The 24966-nt window shown below is 42.7% G+C and overlaps 1 protein-coding gene across 1 annotated transcript in view; it reads left to right on the top strand.

Moving 5' to 3' along the window:
- Nucleotides 1-24966, top strand: part of PLXDC2 (plexin domain containing 2) — a 318579-nt gene that overhangs the window by 111921 nt on the left and 181692 nt on the right. The window contains exon 4 of the mRNA XM_019532329.1: nt 5111-5180. Coding sequence (XP_019387874.1) covers nt 5111-5180 — 70 coding nt within the window. The remainder of the gene's footprint in view (nt 1-5110; nt 5181-24966) is intronic.

Here is a 24966-nt window from a genome sequence, read left to right as displayed (position 1 = left end):
CCGCCCCTCCCTCCCAGCTGCAAAGCATCAGGGATACTGGGGGACTGATTTAACTTACATCAGGAAGGAGTCTGGGACAGAAGTTATGTAAACCGGCTTGACCCAAATCAGTTAAGTATGATACTACATTCAGCCACGTTTATCTTAAACCAATTTTGGCTATTTTAAAACTGGTTTATGTGCACTGAACTTGCGTTCTGTTACAGGTTAAGCCAATTTCTGATCACTTAAAATGGTTTACATGTAACTTCTGTCCCTAGTCCTAGGGATGATGCATTTTATACCTAGGCCTTAAATGAATTCAAGTACCTACTAAATCTTTTAGCATCTGGAGAAGTGATATTCTGGATTGCTTCTTGAAATTTAGGTACTTTGATTCAACCTGAGTTCCCAGTTAGATGCTTAATTTGCCAATGTGGATTTAGTCTTTAGTAATTTAGATTCTGAGGATTTCCTAAGGATCCAAAATATTAGGAGTCAGATTTTATCAAAACCTTACTGTTCAATTGGTTTTTATCATTTGGGGATTCTGAATGGGTGCGAGAAGTCGAATGTTGTTGTATCCCCTTGTAAACTATTTGGAGTTCAAGGAGAACTTGTAAACCTATGATTTGGTCATTTAATTTTCCTTAGATTTGCAGCAAGAAAATCTCAAAATTTGCCATCTATTTTGGTGAATGAATAATTTTGTCTCTCTATATCCCCCCCATTTATTGATTTGAGATGTTCTGATGTTGTTTTTGTCCTCCTTTTTAAAATTGCTTTTATTATTTTGAGGAAAAAAAGGGTGATGACTTTTTTGGGACCAACTATGTCATTGGGGAAAATGTTAGACAAGCTCTTGAATGCAAGATAGTCTAGCCTCAGGTCTCTTTATTATTTCATAATGAATTAGTGCTGATATTTGAGGGTTTAGGCATTTTGTTGTTCTCTTTGGTCCTCTTGTTCCATAGGGTAGCAGAAAATTCTTTACATTAATTTCTTTATGAAAAATAGAACTTTTGGAAAATTAGAACCTGGGAGAATTGATGAGGAAAAAATAGTAATGAGAGAAGAGGCAGTGGTCATTGACAATGTCACTATCAAGTTTTACAGCTATTAAAACAGCTGTATCTATGAGACTCTATTGCAAGACCTACATCAGTACTGCTTAGTGAGACTGTAGCTAAAACTGATGAATTGCGAAACCAGTATCTGACATAATGGCAGTCTATATTTTCTATATGTCTCATAATGGGAGTGCTGAGAATTATGCTCTTATCTTTTCTCCATCCTGAAAAATAAGATGAAGTATTAGGCCAAATGTTGGTTTAACCTAAAGGTAAGTTGGTGCTGCTGGTATACTCCTAAAGCTTTTTAAGTCTCCTGTTGGCCGCCTTGCTCATGTTTTTAGGGATAAGGAGCAAGGTAGTTGTGCTATGAAGTATGTAGATCTTCTGAACAATATTATCAGTGGCTAGTGAATTTTATTAAGTGAATTGTGTTGGAAGCATGAAAAAAATCCACTAATTTATTTTTTTATTTTTTTTATTTTATTCTCTCTCCTAAACTTGAATCAAATGGCCTATATCTTCCTATCTGAAATATCTCCTCACCATTTTTTTTCCTACTAAAATTAAATTCCATTTGTATTTTAATGCCAGAATAGGTAGGTTAGGCATCTCCTAACTGACTTTTAGTGCACGCAAAATTTCCTTTGTGAGCACACATCCTGTCTGTTATACATAGTCTCTCTCCTGTAGAGCTGCTAAATAGAGCAAAATTTGATCTGAGCATTCCAGCAGGAAAAATGAGAATTGGCTTTCACTGGGATTATCCTTAATATACACCTTTTTTTTTCAAAAACAGCCCTGAGAAACTTCTTTGGTCCTTTTTTTACAATATCAAGATTTAAATAGTCACCTATATTAAACAGTTATTACAGTTTCAAAATGTAGTGGATCACTGCAAAATTGAAGTCAATGGTAGCTTTATAATTGACTTGAAAGGGCACTGGATCAGGCCTTTTACATACCACAGATTTTAAAATTATATGCAATTTTAGTTCAGTACTTCAAAAGCCTGCTAGATTCCTGAGGGGGTATCGTTATTTGTCAAAGCTGTCTAATATTGTAAAAGTATTGTGAATGAGCTGAACACATACATTTTTGATCTGGTTGGAACTGACTCTAGTGAATTTTAAGCAAAAGTGGTATATCTACTTTTAGGTCTGTGAAAAGGCAAAGAAACAAAGAGAAGAAATGGTTACATGGATCACAATTCCTATTTAAAGTGTAGAATGTTTTACTTTAGCGCTCTTTTTGTTTGCAGAGCATTTCTTTCTGCCTCAGTTCTGGAGGAGGTAATGATTTTACTGTGAATCCTTTAACACACTTCTGAGACAAGTTCATTCAGAAAAATTGGTCTGTTAACCATGTAATTGAAAATAATATTTGATAGAAAATATACACACTGTAAACAAATTGCATACATTAATTCTTGTTAGTCAACAAATAAAATGCTTATCGAAAAAAACTTTGTTTAAACTCATTTGTTTTGTTCAGTTATATATTAGACACATGCATAAGCATAAAAGACCATTAGAACTTAGTACAATTAGCAAAATGAAAATGGTTTTTGTTATTAGTTGTAAACAAACAAACAAAAAACCCTGTGCTAATAAATTTCTTCAAAATTATGCCTTGCATTTAAGAGGAAAGAAAATCTAATTTAAAGTCACTGTAAATCTTCAGTGATTATTAATTTCATGCCAAATAAGTTATTAAAAATCTGTGATAGATGTATAATACAATCCTCTCCTGCGAGAATAAATATCTTGATTTTAAATATCGTCAGTGCATTTGATAATATGCAGATACCATTTTATCTTTGCTACATTTTTTTTCCTTCAAGAAAGTCAATTCCAACTTAGTGGAAATTTCACCCAAGCCACTTCGACTACTCATTGTCAAATGGAACTATCTGTCTGGGGGCTGTTTGTAATAATAAAAGACTTCAGTTATTTTTACATAAACTGGAAAAATACTTAATTGAAGTGAGATGCAAAGAGGAACGTTTCTAGATAAAATAGCTGACTGTTTTCTGGAACCCACAAGAGGAAGCATGTCTAATTTTACACCTGAGTAACACACAGGACCTGATTCAGGAGGTATATGTAGGCGAATTGTTCTTATAATAATGAATATAATATAAGCACATGAAACCTCTTATAGGAGGGGATTAAGCCAAGAAAAATCTATCACACTAAAATTTAACTTCAGAAGGAGAAATTATACAAAAATTAGGAAACTAGTTAGGAAAAAGTTCAAAAGGAACATCAAGAAAATAATAATCATATTGGCAATTTGCAAGATGCTTAAAAAAACATAGTAGAGGCTCAGGAAGATTGTATACTGTAAATCATAAAGGGTACCAAGCAGTACAAACCTCTCCCCCCTGCATGATTCAAAAAGTTAAAGCTATCGCTGGCAAAAAAGGATTTGCTCAGAAAATGGAAGGCAAAAAAGGTCTATCCAAGTATAAAGTTAGCGTTGGAAAATGTATAACAACTTTATCGCTGGTTTCTGTCCAGTTTATTTCAGTTTGAACGTGTGGGTTCCAGGACTAGTTGTTCAAGAAAACAGTGATCCCAGTCATGAGAGCACCCTGCAAAGTACCACAGTGCAAATCCTGCATCTGCTGGGACTCCAAGCTGAGGCAGCCATGATAATGTGTGGGGAGCCATCGTGACCGGGAGTCCTGTCCAGCTGTGGGGTTCCCAGCCATGGCAGTGCATGGGCACATTGCCATGGCTGTGAATCCCATCAGCAGCTGGACTTGCAGCTCCAGGGACTTGATACTCGCTGTGATTGTGATCTCGGGCCCCACCCCTTGCGCCACCAGTAAGGCATGACTGGTTCTGATGCTGGACTCCACAGTCAGGACTCCTGCCATGCATGTGATGTATTGCAGGAGACATGGTTGTATGGATCGCACATTGGATCCCATCACCTTTTACATGAATGTCTGAGGGGCCCTCGGAATTGGAAAGTCAGAGAGAGAGTGGATGGGGTCATTGGATCACAACAGTGTAGAAGGGGTATTCAAGAATGCCACAGCAGGAAAGCCAAATTAATTACTTGCATTCATCTTTCCTATTACTGGGGAGATTCCTACAGTGAATCAATTATTTTTAAAAGGATTAAATCAAATTGAAGTAACAATAAAGGTGGTTTTACAACTAATTAATAAATTAACAAACTGTAAATCACTGGGATTATTTGGATTTTTTCAAAAGATTTTGACAAGGTCTCTCACCAAAGACACTTTTTCTCTAAAAAAGTGTGCAGCAGCAACCAAAAAATCTAGTAGCTTGTTGGGCATCATTAAGAATATGCCACTGTATAAATGCATGGTGTGCCCACATCTTAAATACTGTATGCAGTTTTGTTCTCCATATCTCAGAAAAGAATGAAGTAGAACTAGAAAAGGTACAGAGAAGGACAGCACACATGATCAGGAGTGCAGGAGAGACTAAAAAGGCTAGGACTTCAGTTTGGAAAGGAGGATTCAGGAGGGATATATATGATCGAGGTTTATAAAATCATGACGGGCAGGGATAAAGTGAATAGGAAACTGTTATTCACCAGCTCCCAAAATAAAGAACTGGGCAGGACCTATTAAAATTAACAGGGGAGTTAAACAAGAGGAGGAAGTTACACATATGGATAGTTTAGCCAGGTTCAAAAAGTTATTGCATTCGGGAGATCAGGCCCATTGGGAGTTGTTGAATAAAGCAGTCAGGGTTGTTTCCTCTGAGATTCCTAAACCAATGAAAATTAAATGCCAGGGAGTGAATGACAGAAGATGGATCCTTTGAGACATGCTCTTGAGAGAAAATATCTAAATTGGTATATAATACTTGCCACTGTCAGAGGCAGGATATTGGGTTAGATAGACCATTGGTCTGACCCAGAATAGCGTTTCTTATCTTAAGTAAAAGACCAAACAAAAACAAACATTGAAGGCAGCAGTCAATGGGCAAATCACCTTATGAAGTAGATAGCTCTTCATTTTTTGTGTCACAATTCTACACTTCATTGATTTGCTTTTCCGGTGCTCTTCCTTACAGAGAGTGAATCTGTCCTTCGATTTTCCATTTTATGGCCATTTCCTGCGTGAAATTACTGTGGCAACTGGGGGTAAGTGGCTTTCTACCCATTTACTGTGAGTAATTTTTCAAGAGTTTTTTGAAGCTGTTTCAGATGTCCTTTTTTTTTTCTTTCATATGTCAAGAGAGAGACTCTAGAACTTATTTAGAAAATGTTGCATTGTACATAAAGTGTTGTGGTTAAAAACCTCCAGCCACTTTTAATAAAACTGATATAAAAACTTTTCAGCAAAGAAACAAATAGCATTTACAGTTTTCTGTTTAGGTATTCTTCTGGTTTCCTTTTTTGTTTCCTTCTGAGCTGGAACAGTAGCAATAGTTGTGGAGATTGGGCTGTAGCTACAGAGGGAGAAAAACCAGAGCAGGAGAGGAATTATGTGACTTTTTTTTTTGTTTTTAATTGTAGGGGAGTGGGGGTTCACCATCTGGAGAAGTTGTGGTAAGGCAGTGTAGTACAGTTTTGTCAACAAGCGTCTGACAAATCTGACTGCCCTATTTTCATTGTGCAAGGTTTATCACAATGGATGAGGAATAATCAGTCACCTTCCAGACTGAACATTGTTTTTTGCTTTGTTGTTTTTTTTTTTTTTTTAAGAGCTCCTAGTATACTTGCAGAACATGCTGCGGGTTCAGGGTTCAGGTTCTGGTTCACAAGGTGTAGGCCACATGTAGGCTACACAAGGTCTTGGCCATTAATGGTCTTGATGTTCCATTAGTCAAGGAATCCTTTTTCTGCAGTTCTGCTATCTATTCTCTTCTATATAGCTCCTATTTCATAACCCTTCAGACTGGTTTTTATCTCCAGTAAAAGCATTAATTCAGGTGTGGAAACTTTTTATCTTCAACTTGGGTGTGGAAATAACAGTCAGTGAAGCATTGGATGCACTATCAAAATGCTCAAGAAGGCTGGATTTTTAAAGATTTACCCATTTAATTCTAATGACCACAGAACTAAAGAAACAACAAGTTTTTTATGATAATTTTGCCTAGTTTGTTGTACTTTTCTATACAAAAGAGATGATACAGCAAATGAATGCACACTCCAGTGAAGTTATATTTGTTTTTCCCTCAATCTTGAACTGAAAAATACTGTATTTACTCAGTTAGAAGATGAGGTTTTCACCCCTTTTAACATGGGGGGGTAAAATCGCCCTGCTTTACAATTGAGAACAAGGCAGCAGGGACTGGGAGGAAAAAGGTATGTAGGCAGCTGCTGTGGCTTCAGCCCCACTCCATCTCCACCCCCACTGCCTCTGCACACCCCACCATTCCTCCCGTACAGCCCCCAGTCTCCTCCCCATCCTGCTTTTCCCTCTCTCCCACTCTGCCATACTCCTCCTTACCTTTGTTCCATGCCAACAGGCTCCATCCCTACACAGTCCGAGGCATGAAGCATAGCTCCAGCCTGGCCTTGTAGCAGCAATGCCAGCTCTGGGCCGCTGCTATGAAGCCAGGCTGGAGCCATGCTCCAAGGACGGAGCCTGCTGGCATGGAACAAAGGTAAGGGGCTGGGGTAGAGGGGTAGGGGGGCCAGGGACCTGAGTTTGCCAGGGGCAGAAGCAGAGTGGAAGGGGGAATCGGGATGGCCTGAGGCTGCAGGAGAGAGGGGAGGCACAATATGGGGGTCAGTGAGGGAGGGAGATAGCAGAGAGCAAGCTATCTGCCTCTCCACTGTCTGCCCCCAACACCTCCACACTGCCTTCCTCCTTTCACTTGCCCCTCACTGCCTGACCCATTACTGCTCCCCATCACTTCTCCTCCCACCAGCTGCAGTAGTGGGAAGGGAAATGTTTAAGATGATTCTCAAATAATTAGATTCTTCACATGGGGAAATTATAATAAATTTATAAATTGTCCACGTGTAGAATTGAATTATTGGGGGTTGTTTTGCATTCAGGGTTGTCTTGTATATGGGAAAATATGGCATTGCTCTGGCCCCTTAGCACATTAGTACAGCTTTTACTTTCTTATCAGCTAGAGAGAAATGAGTAGCGTGTTTATATGTGATGACACCCCACCCCACCAGTACCCCACTTTTCAAAATCCTAGATCCACCCATAATGCAAGATGTAACCATGCTGAACTTCTCAATTCATTAGTTACTGTGCACAACCCTAGAGCCCAGTCCTGACTTCCCTTAGAACACAAACCATAGAACATACCACTCAACTTGGGAACATATGTCAACTCTGAATATTTGTAGCTGTTGCCCAAGCTTGTAATCAGCCTGAGAAAGATCATCCTAGTCTTAGAAAGCCAGAAGGAAGATCCTTGTTAAAAGTCAGAAATCTTTAACTCATTGGATATATGTGGTGAGCACTGGAGTTCAGTTAAGAATTTTTCCCTGCCATGATGTTTGCTTGCTGTTAGGGGCGGGCAGAGGGAATGCTTGGTTTAATCCCTTTTAAATGTACTTGTTTTGTGGCATTCTTCACTATTTCCTCGTTCTCTATAGCTGCTTCTGTTGACTTTGTTTAAACAGGTTTTCAATTAATATTACAATATTATTTGGCAACTTAATGATATTTGACCAATGTTGTTACAAAGTCAGTTATCATATTTCAATATCTTCAAATAATAACTTTTTCTTGACTCTGGCAAGATTGTAAAAAAGGGAAGGAAGAGACTGTTGCAAGTGTCTATGGGAGCGATAGTTGTTTGATATAGTAGGTCATTCACAGTACTTCTTGTCTAAGAACTAAAACACTCCAGCTTATGTGCTTTGAGGCATACCTTTTGGAGTGTATGTTGGCATGGGAGGCGAGAAGAATGAGTAGGGGCTGGTGTTTGTTTTTCTTCTGCTTTCAAGGACATAAAAAATGATACAGATAAGCAATCTGATCTTGCTTAGCAGAGTTGTCTGTTCCTTATCAACAGAAATGAGATGAGGAGCAGGACCAAAAGCTGTTTGCTCATGTTGAATATCTGCATGGATTTCTCTGTTTTCTATTTCCACTTAGTATTTTTATTTCAGTGCCAGGGAAGGTGCTGAATCCACTATATTACTCCCATTGATGTTAATCCTTACCCCAGTATGAAATCTAAGTAAATTGTCTATATTATATCCACTGGGTTTTTTTAGAATCTGGGATAGAATGAATTCTCTGCAGGCTTTGAGGCTGCTAGTGTGGTGCTACTCCCCAGTCAATTCTATATCCTAACTCCTTCATTATCCTTGTTGTGGGATCACAGATCCTTGGCCATCATCCTTCTGTCATGGAGCAACTCTTGTGGACACTTGAGGAAGATGTGCTTCTCCCACCTTCAACTTTTTACTGTCCTGTAAATGTTCCTCCTAGTCCCGGTAACCAAAAATGAAGGAGGTATTCAGGAAAACTTCCAGTGAGAGTGATTTTTTTTCTTGAGTAATATATATCTTTATATTTATATCTTCAGATATAGATCCCAGATTCCCCCTGACACATGAAAGTTATTTTTAGAAATAGCTATTTAAAATGACTGTTGAATAAAATTTGTCACATTAATACAGAGTTAGGGTTGGGTTAGCTCTACAACAGTGGTTCTTAACCTTTTTTAGGAAGAAACCCTTCATTAGACTCAGGGTCGATTTGATTTAAATCAAATCAATTTAAATCATGATTTAAACCACTAGCCAGGAAGCCTTGATTTAGTCATTGCTTTCTATAAAAAGTGCATTCTTGTTATTTGATATCCCTTATTCACTTAACTTCTTGAAACTTTGCATTTTAGAGTAAGTGCTTGACTGTATGTACACAAACTTGCAGAGTGACAGTAGGGCTGATGGGTGGGTAATCACAGCTGTTTTCTCTCATCTCCATGTATTGCTGTTAACAAGCATGTTATATCTGGAGACATCAGACTTTCCGTATGCCTGAAAAAGGGTGTTTGTGCCTGAAAGCTTGCAAAGTTTTTCAACTATTTAGTTGATCTAATAAAAGAGATGACATCTACCCAAAGAACCTTGTCTGCCTATGGTCTCTAGAGACAAATCCAGTTTGAGAACTGAAACTGAGCATCACAGAGATGATCTTCTAGATTAGAGGCAGGCAATTATTTCGGGTGGAGGGCCGCTTAATGAGTTCTGGTGAGGCATTGAGGGCCGCAAGGGTAGCCCCTTCCTCTTGGCAGGTGCCCCACCCCCTGGCCACCATCTTGTGACTGGAAGTCCTGCCCCCTAACCCCTGACCTTTGCTACTAGGAGTCTTTCCCCTTGCCTAGAAAGTACTCCTTTTGGGGTTGGGGGCAGTTTGCTTGTATATTGTGTGTGGAGGGATAAGGGGTATGGTGCAGGTGCAGTGTGGAGGCATAGGAGGAGTGGGGGGTGTGGGGTATTATGGGTGGGTGTGGTTGATGTGTGGGACTTCTGGGTGCATGCATGTGGGTGTGTTTGGGGTATCACAAAGATGTGTATGGGACTCTTGGCTGTGTATGCAAGTACGATGAGGGGGTGGGGTATGTGAGGGGGCATGAGTGCATGTGTGGGGAGGTGTGTGTGTGTTTGAGGTGTGGGGTGTGTTGGGGTATCTGTGGGCGTTGGTGGGGTGTGTGGGCATGGAAGGGAATGAAATGTGTGGGTGGGTTGGGTGTGCACGTGTGGGGGATCCCCTCCCCACCTGCTCTTTGCAATATGGTTGATCCAAGCCCATCTACAGGTTGGGAGACAGGGAAGGGGATCAGTGCTGCCTGCATGGCTTGCAGTGTGCTGCAAAGGGCAAGAAAGCAGCAGCTGCTGCTGCCAGCAGCAACAGAAGCCCCTGTGAGGGGATGGGGGGCAGGGAGCTGAGTCTGGTTCTTTTAGTCTCAGTCCCACACCTCTGTGGCAGGGCTGCAGCCAAGCCTGCACTGACTTCTACTGCTGTTGCTTCTCTCTCACCTGCCTACCCAGGGGGGCTGCACCAAGTGCATGCTGCTCCTGCTGCTGTTCTCCCTTCCTGTCTGCCTGTCAGGACATTGTGAGCATCCAAGCTCCTTCATGACCCACCCCACCCCACCCCTGCATCCACACACACTCCCTTGCCCTGCATAAGCAAGATCAGAGTGAGTTGCGGGCAGAGCCCCACTCCCTTCAAAGCTGCAGCTTCTCCTCCCTACCTGCTGCCCAAAGCTGTTCCTACCGGTAGGGGAGGCTGGAAGCCAAGCACACTCTGCCTCAGGCAGGACTCAGCCCCAGGCACAGTGCAGCAGGGGCAGCTGTGGGCAAGGCTGGTTAGAATGAATTGGTGGGTGCCTGCCTGTTGGCCGGATCCAATCAACTGATGGGCCAGATGTGGCCTGCGGGCCATATTTTGTCCACCCCTTTTCTAGACTGAGCACCGAGTTCTGTTGGGTAGAGTGGTTTTCTTTCATCTTTACTAATCTTTACAGGAGCCTCTGGGAACCCCATAAGATTGGGCCCCTGTTATAGTTCATAGGTCATAGTTGTGACCTATTTATAAACCTTCTGAAAAGATTACATGAATATATTGTTTCAAATAGTATATAATTAGAAATTATAATCCCTATTCCATGATGATATCTTTAAGCTTTAACATATCTTAAATTTAAACTATTTTAATATACATTTATTTTTAAAGCATTTTAACAAATACAAAATATAATTAAATAAAAAATCTGATTTTAAATAAAGTCCATGTTTTTATTTTTTTTAAACAAATGAATATTTTTTTTTCCACCCTGATTTAGACTCAAGATACTCCTTCATAATATTTTGTACATTGAGCAGTATCCCACTTCAAAAACTCATTTATTACAGTGCTTCCCTCCTTGCAGAGAGTCCAGATAATGGGCACAGAAAAATGGCCAGGCAGGAACAAGCCTGAACCTGTGTATATCTCCTCACACCCGGCTTATTTCCCAACATCTCTTGGCACCCTTTAAAGTATCTTGCAGGACTCCTAGGTGCCCTGGGATCCTGATTGAGAATCACTGCTTTACAAGCTACAGAATTTTATGCAGCACTGCATGCAGTTTGTCATGAAGTGTAAGACTATGAAGTGACAGAGAACTAAAGTAGAGTAGAGCAATCAGAGGGAAAAAGGTAGAGCAAAGAATGTATGAATAAGCATTCAGATAAGAAAAAGCACTTCAGGAAGTTTGGTCTAGATAATCCACTTGTGGGCCACCTATTAACTAATTATTGTATTACTGGCAAAATGATGTTTTTGCACATTTGAAGAACAGGATTTTAAAGAAAAGTATAGAGATAATTGGATACGCTATGTTGTATACTCCTTCATGATGGTAATAAACATGATGGACTACTGAATGATGACTTTGCTTTTCTCTCCAGTGTTGACAACTTGATTTAAATTACAGTAAAATTGCAGTCAGTAGATTCAAGCAATATTGTGTCAGTTAAACTAGAGCTGTCTTTAACAAAACTGTCCTTTTTTTTTTTCTAGGTATTGATATTAATGTACAGCTAACTGTCTTTACTGCCACCATGTTTTTTGGCCCTTAAAACTAGGTGCAGATTAATGAAATGTAGTTATAGCAGAGCACAGGTTGTGCCTGCCACTTTATGAGGTTTTAGGCAGGCTCTGAGTTGTCAGCAGGTGTGGTTTGGCCCAGTTACATGACTGAACTGGTGGAGGGGTGGGCAGCCTCAGTATAAGCCCACTTGCATCTAGGGAGGCAGAGGAACATAACTCAGCCTACAGACTGCAGCTCCCAGAACATCTAGAGCTCAGGATGAAGGAGGTTCCTGGTCCTAGGTAAGACCTGAAACTACTCCTTGCTGTGGTTGAATGGTGTGGTGGGGCTGCCTGTGAAGAGGCAGTCTTCAGGAAATGCCACACCTATGCCTCCCTAGTGAACGGTGAATATAGGGTGCTGGAAAGCCTCAGCCCCTGTGACCTGTTGCCTTACCCTGTAGAAGGGACAGGTTTGGGGTCCAAGCATGTCGACAGACACCTAAGGCTTGACTCGGCCATAGGCTAAGTTTTGGACACCTGAGGCCAGAGATGGCCAGGGGCTGGAGTCTGCCCAGAATTTTGGACAGTAGGCCTGATGACTTATGTCACAGTGTAGGGCCTGATTTTGGTGGCCTGAAGGTCTGTTAGGGGCCAGGACCAAGAGTGAGGAAGCCTGAAGGGCTGTATGGAATAGGGACAAGAACCCTGAAGTGCCATATAGAGTAGGGTAGAGTGCATGTGGATTGTGGTGGGGTGAGTGTGTATAAGCCAGTAAAAGCTGCAGTGTGAATGGGACCCAGTTATGGGTTATGAAAGAGGCCCAGCATAGGGGCAGAGTTTGGCCCTGGAAAGGACTCAGCTGATCAGATGCCAACTGTGAGGCATGGGACACAGTGTAGGGATGGTTTGGAGCTATGTAGTACACCCTTGGCATGGGGGGGGGGGGCAGTAAATGGGCAGCCTCCTGCCTGTGAACAACTATTAAGTTCCAGAAAATGCGTGGCACGAGAGTCAGGTGGGTGGACTTCCCTAGATAGGTGGGCAGGCCAGCGATTGGACCGGCCTTGAGATGGCCCTTTGTCATGGTAATCAGTACCAGTCTTTAAAATATTGCCTTGGTAAAGATGAGTAACAGTATGTCACCTTCTCACTCCACTCTCCTGCAACTCTTAAGAGATTCATGAAGCTAGATGCTTTCAAGTAGGCAGGGCCAGATGGGATATACCCAAGGTACTGAAGGAATTGACTGAGGTAATTTCAGAGCCACTGGCTCCTCTTTGAGAACTCAGGGGGGTCAGATGAGGTACTGGATGGCTGTAAAAAGACAAATATAGTATTCATCTTTAAGAAAGGGAAGGAGAAACTACAGACCAGTGAATTTGACCTCAGTACCTGGAAAAATCATTGAGCAGGTCCTTAAGGAATCTGTTGTGAAGAATAAGGTAAAAAAGAATAAGGTAATCAGGAGAGCCAGCATGGATTGACAAAGAGCAAGTCCTGCCTGACCAACATGATTTCCCTCTGTGATAAGGTGACACACTCTATGGATACATGGAGAACAGTGGATGTGATATACCTTGACTTTAGTAAGGCTTTTGACCTGTGTCACGGCATGGGGACCTAGGAGCGGCCGTGATCTCTCTAGCACCCCCTACCGTGCCAAGTAGGCGATTCAGCACCCTCTATCTCCCCCGCCACATCTTGGTGTTATATAGTTTTATAATGGAGGCTGCCTTATTGTCCCCTTTGACACACTGCTAAGTATATCTTGTCCCCTATCCTGGATGTACTAATCTGGTGCACCCCAGCCTTATGGGCTATACGTGCCTCCAACCTCCCCTTTTAGCACGCCCCAAGCCTCACAGATGTACCAGACGTTATCTGGTCAGTTTCTTGTATGCGCCCCTTCACTGGTGCCCCTGGGCTTGTCACGCAACTGGCGCCCCTCTATCCGCTAGCCCACTCGGGCCTATTAATTATATCCGCCCCCCTCCTGGGGCCTCTCCACATGCAGACGGTGCCCCCACTGGGGCCTGTCCCTCCACAGACTCGCCCTCTCCGGGCTCTTCTCTATAGTAGTACCCTACCCTGGGCTTCTCTTCCTGTGTGCCCCCCCACTTGGGCCTAACACGAGCCCCTTGGGCTGCTTGCAGGTACTCCTTGCAAGTGGAGCTCAGGTGACCTTAGCCATGCCTGGCCCTCAAAATTCTCTTTGCCCCTTCTCAGGGCTGGGGTATTGCACCCCAAACCACAGTGCCCTCACCAGCGCTGTGCACCTTGTCAGGGCTGGGGTAGTACACCCCTACTATGGTGCCCTTGTGGGCACCTGGGTCCCCACCACTGTGGAGCCCCTCAGGGACTCTTTCTAATTGGGGCTCAGGTGGCCCTAGCCTTACCTGGCCCCCTTGGCCCCTTTCTCTGGGTCCTGCCCCACTAGGGCTTCTACCTATGCCCATGCTGGGCTTCCTCTCACTAAACGTGCCCTCCCTGGGCTCCTCAATCTGTTCTCCCCTTCTGGGGCTGTGGTCTAGACGCCCCGCAATACAGCACCCCTCTCTGGCACTGGGAGCACCCCACCTCCCTGGGGAGCTCCTGATGAGGCCTCCTCCACCCCTACAGCCTCACCCGGTCCTCCGTTATAACAATAACTAAACAACCATAAGCCAATTGGCTGCAACACAACAATAAGCCTCCTGGCTATAATATAGGATCTAGGCCCACCTGGCTCTCTTGCAAAGACCTCCCCGTCAGGGTTCTCTCCACCCTCGCCATGATGCAGCCCCTTGTGCTCAGGCTGCACCACTCGTCTCTGCTCTGCTTGGCTCTCCCACAGAGCTCGTGCACCTCAGGCTGCCAGAAGGGAACTACTGCTAGGCTTTGGCCTGGGCTGTTTATAAAGGCCCAGCCCTGCCCCCTTCTGGTCATGTGACCAGCCTGGCTGCTCCAGCAACCAACACCTGTGCTGTCTCAAGGAGCTTCAGCAGCCCTTATTCCTACATAGGAACAGGGCACCCAAGTGCTCCTGTGACAACCTGGTCTCACAACATTATCATTCTTATTAACAAGCTAGGAAAATACAATACTTTCATCTAGTTTGTAAGGTAGATACATAATTGGCTGGATCATCATACTCAGCAAGTAATCGTTAATGGCTCCTAATGGGAGGAGGTATCAAATGGGGTTCCTCAGGGGTCTGTCCTGGGTTTGGTATTGTTAAATATCTTCATGAATTATTTGGAAAATGGGTTTGGGTGCATATTTAGCAAATTCATGGATGATGCCAAGTTGGGTGGAGTTGCAGAGAGACTGGAGGGTGGGAATAGGATCCAGAATGACTGATTGATAGTGGCCCATGTTTTCATTATGTCAGGGGAGATTCAGCAAGGACATGTGCAAAGCCCTGCCTTTGGGGTGGAATAATTGTATGTGCAAGTACAAACTGAAAAATGACTGGTTAGGCTGCAGTACTTCAGAGAAGGACCTGGCATCCAGTAGACCATAAGCTGAGTATAAGCCAACAGTGTGTCTTTGTTGCAAAGAAGTAGACTGGGTTGAATTAACAGGTGTGTCATTTACAAATCAAGGGAAGTGACTCTTCCACTCTGTTCAGCACTGGGGAGGCCTCACCTGGAGTCCTATGTCCAGTTTTGGAATCCACAATTCAAGAAGGTTGTGGACGTATCGAAAAGAATATAGTGCAGAGCAGCAAAAATGATTAGGGGCCTAGAATGCAATACCTGTGAGGAAAGGCTGGAAGAACTAGGGTCTGGGAAGAGATCTCCCCCTGGGAAGAGTCTTGGAAGAAAAAACGGAGGGATTTGGTAATAGTCTTTGCATACCTGATAGGAAGTTATAGACAGGATGGAGACAGGTCTTCCCTCTGGCTGTAGGGAACAAGACTAGGAGTAATGGTCTCAAGCTTCAGCCGGGGAAATTTAGGTTGGAGTTCAGGAAGAACTTTCTGACAGTGGGGTTGGTCAATCCTTGGAACAGGCTACCTAAAGAAGTTGTGAAATCTCCATCCCTAGAAATCTACAAAAGCTGATTGGACAATTTTACAAGAGCAGGTTCCCCACCCAGGTGGGGAAGAAGAGAGGGAAGGGCTGCCCACTCTAAGAGCTGCCAGTAAGATGGCTGGTGCCCCTAACCACTGATTTTGGCTGTGAGGGCAGCCTGTCATGTGGCCCAAACCCTCGCCAATTGGTAGTAAGGGGTGGGGTTGCGTGACAGACTGCCCTTGCAGCCAAGCAGTGGTGAGTGGCAGGGACACATGACAGGCAGCGCTTGTAGGCAATCAGCAGTGAGGGGTGGGTTCACTGGGCCCCCATGCCTCTGATTGGCTCAGGGGCCCTACAAAATGACTGACAGAGTCCCTCTTTTTGCCTGCGAAATTGGCAGGCAGCCACCATGAATTAAGCAGGTCCCTACCTATGATCTTACTAGTGTTTCATCAGGAAAAGGATGAGTCATTCCTGTCATAATCCCTACTGCTCCTAGGCTTTGGCTACAATTGCAGATTGTTACCAGTGGTGCAACTCCATTACTAACCCTTATGATGGAAATGGTAGAGACCTGAGATGTTCTTACACAGTAGCCAAACTCCTACTCGGCATTCAACAGTGTCCTATAGCTTCCTTTCTTAGTGATTGTGGAAAAACTACAGCATTTATCCTGAGATTGGAGGAAAGACAATGTTAATATGTACAGGAATCCTGCTTGATGGATGTCTACTTCCTGAACACCTGAACGTGGTTAATAATGTTAACGACAACACTGCAGACTGATTTTTACCTCCAAGCCATTAAATACACTCCGAGCATGCTGTGGTTTAAATCTGTCATAGTTAAATGTCTGTACTCTTTCTACACAACAGCTTTCACTATTTTTGCATAGGTGGAAGATAGATCTGAGGTAAACTACCATTTCAGGATTTGCTAGTAAAGGCTTTGCATAGGTCTCACTTGTTAGTTTAGCAGATGGGACTAAATCAGTTGCCAGTTCCAGCTGGTCTTGATGAGAGATTATTGTGTTTGCCTCAACAAGGAAGCACAGAAATGATAACACTGGTTCGGGATTCTATGTGCTATTGTCTTTCACTTCTGCATCAACGAAGTTACTTAATTCATGACTAGGAGGCAAAATGGTTGGTATGTTTTATTATTAGCACACTGATTATCAACTGGAGTGCTGTGAGAGCCCATTAAAGATGCTGTGAATCACCTAGTCTCTATGTAAGGAGGTAAATGTTCTCCTTCCACTATCTGATGTCCTCTGCCTACCCAGTTCAGAAACTGCTACTGTTGCTGCCCTTCCATGTTCCTAGCTGCATGGTCTGTGCAGGCAGATAGATGTGGGGACTAGAGCTATGCTTTGCAGCCCAGCTTGTCTCCTCCATTCTTCCCATACTCCCAGGACTGGCAAGAGAAGTTATTGGGGTGATTTTTTGGTTTGTGGCTTTGTGGTTTCAGATCCTACCCAACATGGGGCAAACTGTTCCTTTTATATATGGTTACATTAAGTTTCCATACCTGCTGACCAGTGACTTTCCGTCACTTGCTTTGCTGTATGTCTTGCTTTTTTCTTCATTGCCAAGTGCAGACTTGTGTTAGCTAGTGTCCAGTCCCTAGTAGGCTCTTTTTCTCTTACTGGACCTGACCAATAACTGAGCACTTCTGAGGTGGTATCCATTGCTGCATCTTTAACACAGTTACAAGGGGTACAGGAAATGCAACCTCTGGTGATTTATATTTGCCCCATGTCTTATGTTTATTAACAGATTTCAGTGAGGTTTCTGATAATCACATCTTGCTAGCCCGAGGGTTATGAAGTGATGGTAGTCTGTTCTGTCCGAGGCACAGAGATAGTACTGTGAAACTGAATTCTACAAATAAAGGACTTCAGCCAAAAGAAAGGCAGCTAGTGGATCTAAACCAGGGAGAGAACTTTATTTCCACTGTATTTCCAGAACAGCTACCTGACAATAAAAAAGCATGTTCTGTATTATTATGTGATCAAGAAACCTTCTTCAGAATCAATTTATTTGAAAATGCAATACTGTAGTTAAAATAGTTAAGCAGTAGACTTTAAAAGAAAATTAAGTCACTATCACAGTACACCAAGAAGTATACTTAATACATGCATAGACATACTTTTGATGTTTTAATGGACTATCGTACTGACCCTTTAAAAATAACTATTTGCTCACATGGTGAGGCTAGAGTTCACTGCCACAGAATGTCATGGGGAATTAGAAATTAGCAGGAATCAAAGAAGTTCAGGATTTTAGGTGTTTAATAAGAATGCCTTGTGTTATAAAATGAAATACTCAGGAAGGAAAAAATTTCAGAGGTTGTACCTCATATTTCTGGGCTTATTTTCTCATCAAGACATGGGTGGCGAGGTCTGGGGCTACTCAGGGATTAAGGTGCTGACCCAGCTCAAGATTGATTGAGCAGAATCCAGGAGACAATCTGGTCAGGTGATCAGGGAACCAGGAGGTAAACCAGAAAATGGTGTCAGAAAACACAGCGTCAAGGGCACTGGGGGAGTAGACAGAGAGCCAGATTAATAGTGAGCAAAGTCAAGTACCCAGTAGATGAAATCTAGAGCAGAATCTAGGAGCAAGCCGGAAGGAGCAGCAGAGCAATTCAGAGTCAGATAGAGCTGTATTATCCAGAGGCTTCATGTTCAAGGGTTTGTATGTGGGAAGTGGATTGTTAACTAATCCCAGCTGGACACTCCAGTGACCAGAGAGCTGATGGAGGGTTATACCCTGCAGGAGGCTTCAGGTCAGCCTTGACCAGTCTTTTGGAAGAGCTGTAATATGGCATTCCAAGGTAAATAGCTATACTGACATCCCAGGTTCAAGTCTGCAGCCAGAGATGAGCTATTCTTTGTTAAAAGTAGGCTGCTCATCCAGGAAGTGCCATAGACCGTATCTGCTCACTGCAGTTTGTTGCATTTTCCTCTGAACATCTGTAGTCAGAGACGAGACAATATACTGAAGACCACAGATTTTATCCAGTATGGCAGCTCCTGTATTTTAAAAAGGATACAAAAATATTTATAGTTCCAAAAGCATGCAAAAATATGTGTATTTTCATCTGCTTTTGGTAACATAAGGATGTTAAGGAACTGTAAGTGAGGGTTGTGCTATGTCCATCATCAGATTGTTGTACAACAGTTAAGGTAAGTCTATGCTATTCTGAAATAATTATTGATTGTTTCTCATTTCCTTTTAAATTGGCCTGGGTTCAGTGTTGCTCTTACTGGGTGCGTCTACATGTGCATTAATGCACGTTTCCCAATGTGCATTAAATTTAGTACCTCCAATGTGAGGTAGTAACCTAACCTATATTAGACTGCCCTAATGAATAGTAGCACAAGTGCACACTTTACGTGATTGTAGGGGTTAGGTACACTATGGCCTTGGCCCTCTCCTGCCCACCATCTTACTGGAGTGCATCACCAGGATGCAGGTCAGCGCTGCCACCACCCATCTCCGGTGTTATGCTATCTCCCACCACATCTTCTAATATTTTAAGGTTGGGAGCTGGCTGATGGGTTCTGGCCTGTCCTTCAAAGGATTTTCTTCATGGAGCTCTGCCTCCCTTTACACCCCCCCCCCCTTTACCGCTTCCTGTATATTATATGTCTGGGTCTTTGTGTTGTGCCATGGGATGTGATGTTGGAAGTAAATCACCTTCATATAGCAATTAGAATGACTACTCTCGTAGCTGTCCAAGCTAGGTAATATAAAACAATGTGTAGACTTCAAACTCTGGGGAACCTGTACCAGGCCTAACTTCAGGAGGAGAACTCCTTCCAACATTAATTCACTGCTGGTCCATAAATTCAGGTAGGCTTGGCATTTATACACATTGAGATTTTGCTCAGTCACTATTAATTTGTTAGAAGTCTGAAAATCAATTCAACTAAAATAAATTCATTAGAGATCCATGTAAATCAATTCAGTGGGATCCATGAGTCAGTTAACTTAAATCAATTTATTAGGGGTTGCAGAGTTAATCGGTTTAAATCAATTCAGCCTTACTGGCTGGCACCACTACCCCTACCAGTGGTGAGCCTGGGCCCAGTTACCTCAAAGCACACAAACAAAAAACCTGAGGTCTGAAGAGAAACATCAAACCATGCAAATGAATTCCATGATTCACAAACTGTTTGGCTGAAGGGTGATCTCTCTGCCTTAGCAATGGGGAAGTCCTGCCCTTGGCACTGGAAAAACCGTGCTCCCCACACCAAGCCAGTGCAGCAACTCATCGGCTTTGATACCTGCTTCAGTCCTTGATGCTTGAGTTCTCATCTGGTTGGACCATACTGGTTCCCAGTACCTGAGTTTCTGTCCTTTCGTTGGTGGTACTCTGACTTACTGGGCTAGCTGCCTTGCACTCTTAGCCCATGGATTGTCCTGGGATGGCCTGGACTAGAGTCCTCCTGCATCCCCTCTTTCCAGATGCTGAGATCTCTCCCCAGCTGCACCTTTCCAAGGCCAGAAGTACCTCTCCTCATGGTCCTGCCACCAATCTGGAAGGAGTACTCACTGTGGAAATGCAATGGGATGCTCCCTGCTCCAGCTGGGATCTTTCTTTTAGCTGTGGTACATACAGATTATTTTTGGCTCCTAGGGCTTTCGCCTCACCCTGCACTTCTCCCGTCACAATGATACTTAATGTGCAGTCCTATTTTACTGTGCATTAGTGTATTAGCACTTTTTTTACGTGCCACTTTAATGTGCAGTAAAATAGACTACTGCACATTAAAACCCAGTAATATTTCCCAGTCGTGGGTTCACGCTGAGTAGGCTGAGTCTTACGGACTTATGTGATCTTTGGTAGATTCCTTTCCATCAGGATTGTGCATATATATGAGAAGGGAGACATGGGGAAGTAGTTTGGTCATAGTCACCAATAGTAACAAAGCTGTTTTACCTGTTCTCTGAATCTTTAACTGGCCAATAAAATCAGGACATGCAAATCTGATATTTTAGGAACTACCATTTCCAGCTTATCCTTCATTGTGGTCTTAGAAAAATGAATCTAAATTGTTACCAATGTATTTCCTTCCATCAAGCAAGCACTTCAATTTCATGTGGAAGTGGTGCCCATGAATGCTGGGGTTTTGGCACCCATTGTTAGAAAAATTGTATGTAGTGCCTAATGCTGGAATATGTGATTATGTGGTTACAAAGGCCTTATCAGCATGAGTTTGAAATGGCTTTTACTTAGGAACAATAAAAGTCTCAAGTGAGTTAGGCAAGTTACCCACAATGAATAAAGATATAATTCTTCTAATGCACCATGCCAACAATGTAGTTGTTATCAGCCACATGTTTTACAGAAAAGCTGTCCTAAGAATGTCTGTCTAAGACTCGCCCCCCCCCCCCCTTTTTTGTTGTTGTTCCGTTTTGTTTTGTTTTTTTACTTGGCTGAATTTTCTTAGAACCACCATTTGTAAAGCCAGGTGCTGTAGTCAACTGGAATCCACTTGTTCCAGAATCAGAGGAAACCTTCTAAAAACAACCCAATACATGTGTATAAAAATGTTATTGCTTTGAGAAGCAGCCATCCAAGGTAAAATCCAGTGGTGAATCCCACTGGGAATTTAGGGCTTCTGTTTTTCATTGGTATAGACTCTTAAAATGTTCCAAAAGTATTTTTGATCCACCAGTAGGTTTACTATATTGCTAAATCAAGAGACAGCCAATTTATAAGATTGTCAAATCTTAAAAGATTAACTGGTTCATAACAGAATAGTAATAGAAAAAGAAGGCATTCCATCATTAATGCAATGTTCTGAGTGTTCAAAATAACTCTACCATAAGAAATCTGCAAAGTTATTGAACAAGTTCTCATCTAGAATAGGGTGTAAGTGGATCAGAAATACAGATGGTTTACTACTTGGTTTAAAATAAAAAAATAATGCAATAAAAATACAATTTAAAAAACCCCCAACATTCACAGGAAAGCAAAAGCATAAGTGTAAAGTAGAAAAAACAGACAATGTGCAAATGAAGACTTTTTGTGATTGTAGAGAAAAAAAATCCTAATGGTAAATGTTCTGCATACGGAGTCCCATATAATGATTTCTTTTTGAACAATTACTATGTTAGGGCTCCCAAACAGAAAAGTACCAAGTTGAGGAAGCAAGCAGTCATTCAAATGATGCAATTTTGTACATATGTGACATTAGTAAACAATAACAAAAACAAATGGTTCCATAAACTCATAGAATTGTAGACTCAGATCTCTAGAGATCGTCTATTCCATTGCCATCATCCATCATGTATCCATCCAATATACCTAGCCTACCCTTGACAGATGTTTGTCTAATCTGTTATTAAAAACTTTCATTGAATGAGATTCCACAGCATCCCTTGGTAGCCTCTGACAGTCTTTCACTAGCTTTATAGTTAGAGGCAAGACTTTTTTTAGAGTGATATCTTTTATTGGACCAGCTGTATAGTTGGGATAGAGTTAGAAACGTTGTCGAATGCAAGACATCCTTTGTCAGGTCTGAACCATGAGAGGTCTCACCACTGAGCAGCTTTCACTGTTCAGACCTGACAAATCAAGTCTTGCATTCAAAAGCTTGTCAAACTCTATCTTAAGTAGAGCGTTTGTCCAATAAAAGATAACACTAAGAAATTCTTGCATAACTCCTGGACATTCACGGCTACAGCATCACTTCAACACTTGATGGTTAGAATTGTTTTCCTGCTTTCTAGCTTCAGTGGCAAAGGCAAACCAGCAGCAGAAGGATTATGGCCAAAAATCCTCTGCCTGCTTCAAAGAGCAAGGAAAGTAAGGCTAAAACTGCTGGTAAATAAAAATGGGATGAAACTCTAACTGATTGGAGCACTATACCCAGGACACTTGCCACTTCACAAGGGTTACAATTTATCACAAAAGATAAAAGTAATATAGTAGGTGCCCATGTGTAATATATTAAATCAGTTGGAACACTATAGGAATGTCAGCGTTTCTGACAACATTTCTTCTGTGCTTGTCAGTTGTATGTTAACCACAAGTGACCATAGGAAAAGATACAAGTACCTCAGCACAATACAGTTGTTGCATGTATCAAGTTCCTAGTGATTAACCATTCCAACCTGAAATTTAACATGACAATCATACAGTGTCACATACCAGTGGATATGTGGTGTGTTGTCTCTGCAAAAAGGGAGAAGCAGGGAATTTGCAAAAAAGGAATTTGCATCAAATTCAGTATCAGCGTTGAATTAAGGTCGGTTCCAATAGGAAAAAAAATGAATGAAAAACTTGATTAGTATGTTCAAAAACAGGAAATCATTTTAGTACAAAGTGACCACAAACCACTAAAGAGCATTTATAAAAAGCCGTTGCTGGAGTCCCCAGTGCTTTTAGCACATGCTGCTGGAACTGCAATGTTAAATCTTGGATGTAAGCTATGAGAAGGGATTGAGAAGCCCAGGGCTGACTTCTTATCCACAACAAAATTTTAGGATGAAAACCTGGCAGCTTAGCCTGATGAAAATACGAAGCACAAAGAAAGACGTAGATGCTATCAACCATAATGGATGAATCGGAACAAACCATATGAAACAAAGGCCGATGACATTCATTTAAAGGTGTGATTAGAACCTGATCACCGATACCAACAATTGTGCCTCCTACCCTGCCACACAGGCATGGCAGGATATGCCATTTTGGGATCAGGGGTCAGACACCAGTCGTGCCCCACTTGCTGGTGAAGGGGGAGCCTGGAATCATTACTGCACAAGGACTAGTTGAAGACCCCAGTGCTCTTCACCCTTCCACATGTTCACTTAAGGTACAATGGAAACCTGCCACAAAATTATGAAACATTTTTTGTGTAATATTTGCAAGGGGCCAAAGATTACAAGCATTCTTTTTTGTGTAAAAATTCTGTGGCTGGTTTCATGTTTTGTTGAATTTCCTGGTTTTGCCATTAATTTCTTGAATGTGTGGTCAGGTTATACTTTAAAATTCCATTAACTGATTAACACTTGCCAGGAAACACAGATTACAAGCATTGACGTCTGGATAGCCAGACAATGGGGAAAAAGCCCCACCGTCTTCTCAAGAATACCTGAATTTATCTAAATGAGAGTTCAAAATACTGTAGTATCAGTATTTCTGTATCCAGAAAGCCTGAGATGCTGTATGCAGGGAAACATGGTGAAGGGTACTGGAAACTAGTGATTAGTTGTGATTATTGTGGGGAAACACAGACCAGGCAACAAGAAGGAAAAAATAAATATGGAGTGTTCCCACTAGACCTTGAAGCAAAGTATAAATGTCCCATTATGCCAGAAGTCGCAGAGTCTCTTGGCTCTTTCTATTTGCTGTGTCTTTTTGCTTCCCTCCTCATACCTGATGAAGAATATCTAGCATTTGAAATCTTGTCTAACTATATTTCAGTCAGGCAGTTGGTCTAATAAAAGATATCACCCCCCAAAAAATCTTTGCCACAAGCCACAGACTAATTCCTTCTAGCTTATCATTCAGACTTCTGGGACCAACACAAATTGTTAGACACTACTACAGCAATCATCAGACACAAAACCATGAAACATTTTGGTGGGCTGCCTGCCTCCAGCTCTTATACAACAGGGATATGGGTTTTCCATTTCACAGCAGCAAGGAGCTTCCCTGCTCAGCCCCACTCTGCCTGGAAAAATGGGAAAAAAACATGAATATTCCCTTTTACCTGAGAAAACACAGATTTTTAATTTTAACAGAAAAACACGCAGATTTTGCTATTTTGCAGAGAGCTCTCTGCAGGATGCCAGATTTGCAGCCTGCAAGAGGCTGAGGGGAGTGGGAGGAGGGCAGTCAGGCAGGGGTGCCATATGCACGTATACGCAAATGGTTGCCAGGCAGCCTGGAGAGCAGCTCCTGCAGGTAAGTCTGGAGCAGGTCGGGGAATTGAGGCCCCCATAGAGAGGGAGTTGGGCCAGGCTGGAGCTGGGCTAGGGCTGCTGCCCAACCAAGCAGTGTATTGGGCTTGAGCCTGGGGCCATAATGGGTGGTCTTAGTGCCCTGGTGAGGAGCAGGATGTAGCTGTGGATGGCTTATCTGGGGTGTGTGTGTTGTAGGCCTGGCTCCCCGCAGCTGCAAGCACTCCTGGTGGGGGGGGAGGTCAGGGGACACATTTGTCCCCCAGATCCATATGTGTGGTGGGGGTAGGTGTGGGCTGCTTACTGTGGGCTCAGGCTCCCCACTGCTGCTTTCCCCTGGGGCCTCCACAGTCCAGCAGGTGGGACCCAGCATGGCCAGGTAGAGTAAGACTTGGCGGGGAAGCTCCTTGCTGCCATGAACTCCATGCTGCCCTAGTGATGCACCCCCTGCCCACCCTGGAGCAGTGGGGGTGGCAGCTTGGGTTTGTGCCCCTCGCTGCTAT

Source organism: Crocodylus porosus, unplaced genomic scaffold (assembly GCF_001723895.1).
Source record: "Crocodylus porosus isolate Cpor-Errol unplaced genomic scaffold, CroPor_comp1, whole genome shotgun sequence".
Classification (NCBI taxonomy): Eukaryota; Metazoa; Chordata; order Crocodylia; family Crocodylidae; genus Crocodylus; species Crocodylus porosus.
Note: the sequence above shows the minus strand (reverse complement) of the source record. Positions and strands in the feature narration are given on the sequence as shown.